The 6,196-nt window shown below is 39.5% G+C and overlaps 1 protein-coding gene across 1 annotated transcript in view; it reads right to left on the reverse strand.

Moving 5' to 3' along the window:
• Positions 1-6,196, reverse strand: part of LETM1 (leucine zipper-EF-hand containing transmembrane protein 1) — a 30,302-nt gene that overhangs the window by 5,144 nt on the left and 18,962 nt on the right. Inside the window, exons 10-12 of the mRNA XM_009328787.1 lie at positions 3,955-4,089; positions 3,193-3,383; positions 1,034-1,190 (exon numbers count right to left, since the gene is read on the reverse strand). Coding sequence (XP_009327062.1) covers positions 1,034-1,190; positions 3,193-3,383; positions 3,955-4,089 — 483 coding nt within the window. The remainder of the gene's footprint in view (positions 1-1,033; positions 1,191-3,192; positions 3,384-3,954; positions 4,090-6,196) is intronic.

Genomic DNA, 6,196 nt, shown 5'->3' on the forward strand with positions numbered 1-6,196 from the left:
TGATGGAGCCCTGCTTTCCTGGCGATGGCTGAACACCTGCCTGCCCATGGGAAGGAGTGAATGAATTCCTTGTTTTGCTTTGCTTGCGTGCGCGGCTTTTGCTTTACCTGTTAAACTGTCCTTATCTCAACCCACGAGTTTTCTCACTTTCACCCTTCCGATTCTCGCCCCCATCCCACTGCGGGGGGGAGTGAGCGAGCGGCTGCGTGGTGCTCAGTTGCCGGCTGAGGTTAAACCACGACAACAGGGAAGATAATCACCACTGGGACAACTTCAGTAGAGAGGAAAAATGTGTTTCAAAAGGCTGATACTGTATTTTCTAGCTGGCCATCGTTTAAGCGCTATTTCTGTATTGAGTAGGAAAATCACTTGCAAGGAAGTAAGTTTCAGAACATCTCTAAATTTACCAAGTAAAAAAGAAACAAGAAAATGAAGGACAAATGCAGGGAGAAAACTGAGAACGTTCTGCAAAATGAGAAAACAGGACAAATCAGGCAAAGAACACAGGTCATTTACAATGGACCTAAAGGACAACTGATGGTCTGATGCCTTTCAAGCATAGGAAATACAGGTCTCAATGAAATATCTAAGGTATACAAGTAGGCAAGAGAAGCTATTATCTTGTGTTGACATAAAGTATATCTATATGCATTATGTCAAGACTTTGGCTAATAGTGGGATTCCTAAAGTAGTACTTCTAAAGCTCCTTCCCATGCTCCCTCCCATTCATAAGTAGCACAACAAAATTACCGTATTTTACAGAACTTGACATAGGCATACAGGAAAACCTACAGCTCTAAAGTTAATGTGGGTAACAGACAGAGGATAAATTCCGCCTCCCCCCGAAACCAGCCATGTAAATTCTGAAGATGCTAATATGTATTATATGGTCTATTTACAATACATTACCAAAAACCTCACTGGCATCACGTAAAGACTCTTGCAAAAGACAGCAATATGAATTTAAGTCAAAACAGGTACAATGTTTGAAGGATGGCTAGCCTTATTTTCTTTGAGTAGTCCACAGACTTACCTTAACAACATTATCTATATCAATTTTGCCATCCTTGTTTTCATCTAGTGCCTCTGCAATCCTAGTTAGCTTCTCCTCTGGAATCTTCTGAATTTGTTTCATCACATTAATTAGCTCAGCAATACTGATGAGATTCTCCCTGAAGAGGAAGCACAATCTGTACATGGCAGGCAGTTACTCCAAAGGAGTAAAGTTGACAAAAGGCAGTACTCAAAGTCACTACGCTGCAGGTCATTTGTAAAAACATGCATTATTTATTTATAATCCCGAACAGAATGCAAAAAAGCAAAAATGAGTTACTGATCAGCAAGCAGATTTCAAACGAATCTTTATCTTACCATCGAATCTCACGCTTCTGGTTTCAACGTGCTGTATTGCGCAAATACAGGTATCCAGTAGCATTTGAAATGAAGTTTAGCACAGTTTCTGTGCTTCCCAGACTGTGTAACTAATGCCCTTTGCCCCCTCCCCGCCCCATTTACCAAAGATGCAGTGCCATCCACCTGTCATCCTTTTAGATTTAGAGAGACCGGCCTACACAAAAGTAATGAAAGTCACAGGAAAACAAAAGCTGAAAACTAATCGCTTTAGCAATTTAGCTGTTTCGTTAAAATAGGCCTCATTTGCTCCTATCAAGGAACAGACTTTGTAGAAGAAAGGACTAAACTTGACATTGTGACTAGCAGGTTTCAGACGTTTCCACTGTCTGCTTACTGATCTCACGAAGCTAAAGTTCTCTGTCTTCTGCAACCTAAAGCCTCTGCTTGCCTATGTAGTTAGTTTGAAGAACCATCTTCCAGCACAGGTCAAGCTGAAATGCAGGAGACAGTGAACCCAATAAATATTACCAGAAGGGCTTTATCAGTATCGTTGCAGCTCTATATCTGTCCCCAACCTCTGGGCACAGAGTGACTTTTATTCAAGGAGCATTTTTCAAACTGCCACTAAATGTCCTGGACTTGTGTTGTTTCTATGACTCTTAATGGCTTGGCAATGACTGCACCAACTTGAAGGTCAAAAAAACCAAGCCTTTGACAATTAAACAATATTTAAACTAATAATTTTCAGTCATCCACAATCACCTACAAAATTATCCACAAAACCATCCATTACATAAATTATAATTACATTCAGTACAAGCAGATTCTATATTGTATTCTTAATTTACAAGTTTGGATGGTTTTGATCAACAACTTCTCTATAGCACCATTCATATAGCCACCTTAATCTTATTACACAAAATTTGAAACAAATGACCATTTGCCCTAGGGACTGGAAAAAACAAAGGCTGGAAGCAACAAAAGCAGAATCCTTATTTCTGTTTAGGTTATTTTCTATGGGAGCTGGGAAGCTCTCTTAATGAATCACACAAAATGGTGCAAGCATAAACTAGATGAATACAGCATTCATAATCACAAACTGTGAGAATTACAGTCACAGTTTTTAGGAATTTCAGTGCCTGTAATATGCAACATATGACCGTTCAACATATGATTGCCTGAAATGACTCTCCAGTAACATTAAGACCTGGAGAAGTGTTGATAAAGGAATTTTGCAATGAAACTATCAAGAAAGATCTTTCTTCGAAAACCTGCAAGTGTGTCACAAGTTGAAATGAAGCAAATTTTCAGAAAGGGACCATGTAAAATTATCTCCTTACTTCCATTAGACTTGTTCCCCCATTTCTCTCCAGAGACAGAATAGACTTTATGGCAATTTTTTTTCCTCACTGACATCTTCACTACTAAAGAACAACAAACATGAATATGCTTACCATACTGTTGCATACCTTTTCAATCAATGACACAGGGCAAATCTACTGCATGAGGAGCATGACTAAAGGCATGATTTCACCTGCATCACCATTAGTGCTACAGGCATGAATAAGATGGTAAGATACTAATTGACACTTTGACTTTCAGAACCCCCTCAGGACTAACATCTGGGGAATTATACCTGCTTTCTTCCTTCCTCATTTCAACCATATTTAACATACCTTAGAAGAGAGAAGATCTACAGCACAATTTTGTTAATTTTATTCTTCAATTAGATTATCTTAACATTCTGAACAACTTCGCTAATTCTTTTCTAATCACACATCAGACATAAGCAAGGCTGAAGATGAACAGAGAGACACTCAGTGGTCTCAAGTCACTTACCCAGCAGGAGGACTATCACCAGCATCCAGCTTTACATCCACTGTCTTTTGACTTGTCTCTAATTCATTAATAATTTTGTCTATCTGACCAATCATTCGGTTCACCCTCTTGGTCAATCGCTTGCTTGCCTTCGACTCTTCCACCACCTCTTCCTGGCCAGTTTTAGAGAGCTCTTTTATCTCTTGCAAATCCTAAAACAAATGGTCAAGAGAGAGAAAAGCTGCTGTCGGTGTGACTTCTCAACAATGCACACTACTGACTTTGACTAGCATTTCAAGACAGGAGCCATTTGTAAATGAAATGCAAATGTATAGACATATAAAGCCAAACTGGAATTAGAACAATAAAAGCTAACACTGCTGCCTTTTTCATGCACCCCTTAAACGTTATTTTCCACATCTTTCATAAGACTGGATAAGATTCATTTTACATAACTTGAAGTATCTGTAATACTGACATCTGTGCTTGACAAAGAACTGCAGCATGCAGCAGTTAGTCAGCACCTGTTAGTCTAGTCACCCTGGGAATAAGAGCAGGAACAGGATTCTCATCTGGTGGGAACTACTTCAATGATTTTAACTAGGCTTTAAACACGTTATGCAAATGAGGCTCTGCACTGTCCCATACAAAGTTCATTCACTCAGCTACCAACTACAGGATAACAGACATCCAAGCAAGATAATCTTTAAATTTGTGGATCATTTATGCTAAAACTAAACATGAACAGAAATAAAAAAAGAACTTCCATGCCCCATTCTTCACCTCACTATACTCCTGGATATCACCCTTCAATTCCTCGAGCTCCTCCTTTTCCTTTGTAAGTGATTTTTTCTGTTCCTGCAGCTTGGTGCAAGCATCATTCAGCATGTCAATCTCCTCCTTAGTGATCTCCTCACCCTGTAACAGAAAATATATACAAATAAGCAAAAGACACATTTGTGATTTTCCTCAAAGATTTCAGGTCTTTTACCAGAAAAGACAGACTCAAGATTCTTTTTCCATGCTCAGAGTCAATATTGTCATAGCCATTTTGAGGCTAATGCAGAGATCTGCATTTTGAGGCTAATGCAAAGATCTTAAATGCTAAGACAATTAGTTTGCTATGGTACATATTTTTTACATGCACCAGTCGTAAGTTCAGCTAATATGATTCATTATGTGGGTTTTGGCTATTTGAAATTCTGTACCTAATTGTCTCATTTAAGAATGTTGTACTTCCTTCTTTGCTGGGTGAAAAATCCAAACAACTGAGAAACGATTCACTATGTACAAGAAAGATAAATTACACAAAAAAAATTTGCAGAGCAAAGTTCAGGAAATTGAGCTGGAGCAAAGTTATCTTCAACAACCTTTGTGAGAACGAGGATGAACATCCATAGTTTGTGAAGTATACCCATCTCTTGAAAAGCTGAGAATAAAAATCTAACCCCCAACTGACTACGTAAAAAATAAGGCTTCAAGATGATTCATTAAAAATGCTAAAATCCTGTAATACTAGCTACAGTTAGCATATTAATCTTACCCAGACACTAGCTTTTATTTTGAATGGCTAAGCTCTGACAGCTTTTAGAGTAAGTAGAGTACAGAAAGACATGTGCAAACAAGTATGCCAGAAACACAGAGCAGAAGGATGACATGCTTCCAAGAAACAACTACAGAACAGTTCACAAACTAGGCATCCAGCCCCTTTGTCAACTCTGAAAGAGTTTCAGTGTACTGTTAATATCTATGCATCAACCTCAGTTCTGATTTTAATACAGTATCTATAGTTTACCTGGGGGGGGGAGGGGGGAAGAAAGCAACTCAGTTTGAAAACAAATTCCTCTGCCTCAAATAAAATCAGTCATCTTCAAGAAGTTGGCAGTCTTACATTTTTCCTCTAAGAGGCAAGAATGCATTCGACAGCGTTTAAAATCTTCGGAAGGATCTTTAGGGGACAGGCCACACTGTAACCCCTGTTAAGAAATGCCAAGCTAACTGTACTTTTTGTTTTCTCTTATCGGTTAGGGCTGTTGAAGTCCTACTTGTGGCCCGGTGTCATACATTCTCACAGCGCTGGTGTGTGGCAGGCAGCAATGCAAAACGCTATGCCAGATGTGGCAGTGTAAGCTAGCTGTGACATCACACATCCTTGCTGTTTCCAAATGAGATCATGCCAGCCTTGCCTGCCTCCCTCCCACAGAGTATCCTCACGGCTGCTCTATCATTCACCCAGCTACGCAGTCAGCAGAGTCAGCTAACTCATCGCACAACAATGCATGATTTCAATGTGGATTACTTCCATTTTGTTATTACCATTAAAAACTTCTTGGCAACGTTCTAAAGTAAACAATGTTATAATAATAACAACAACAGGTAGATAATGATGCCGTCCAGGAAAATTGAAAATGTTTTTCTACTTAAACTTTCTATTTTAAATTAATGTTGTTATTCTGCAAAGTAACACTGGGACTGAGAAAAATCCTGACATTAAGTCTCATGGACAAAAATAAAGTGCTCAGCTACAAATAAAAGTCAAGGTACAACTGAAACATGAAAAGAAAGCATACAAGAGGTGGAAGCAGGGACAGGTGACCCAGGAGGAATAGCAGACACAGTCTCCCAGCATGCATGGATGGGTTCAAGAAAGCCAAAACCCACCAGGAATTAAATCTGGTGAAGGATGTGAAGGACAACAAGAAGGGCTTCTACATAGAATCATAGAATTGTTTAGGTTGGAAATGACCTTTAAGATCATCAAGTCCAACCGTTAACCTAGCACTGCCAACTCTACCACTAAACCATGTCCCTAAGCACCACATCTACACATCTTTTAAATACCTCCGGGGATGGTGACTCAACCACTTCCCTGGGCAGTCTGTCCCAATGTTCAACCACTCTTTCAGTAAAGACATTTTTCCTCACGTCCAATCTAAACCTCCCCTGGCACAACATGAGGCCATTTCCTCTCGTCCTATGGCTTGTTACTTGCGAGAAGAGACCGACACCCACCTTGCTACAACCT

The sequence above is a fragment of the Pygoscelis adeliae genome, unplaced genomic scaffold, assembly GCF_000699105.1.
Source record: "Pygoscelis adeliae isolate BGI_AS28 unplaced genomic scaffold, ASM69910v1 Scaffold66, whole genome shotgun sequence".
In the NCBI taxonomy this organism is placed as follows: domain Eukaryota; kingdom Metazoa; phylum Chordata; class Aves; order Sphenisciformes; family Spheniscidae; genus Pygoscelis; species Pygoscelis adeliae.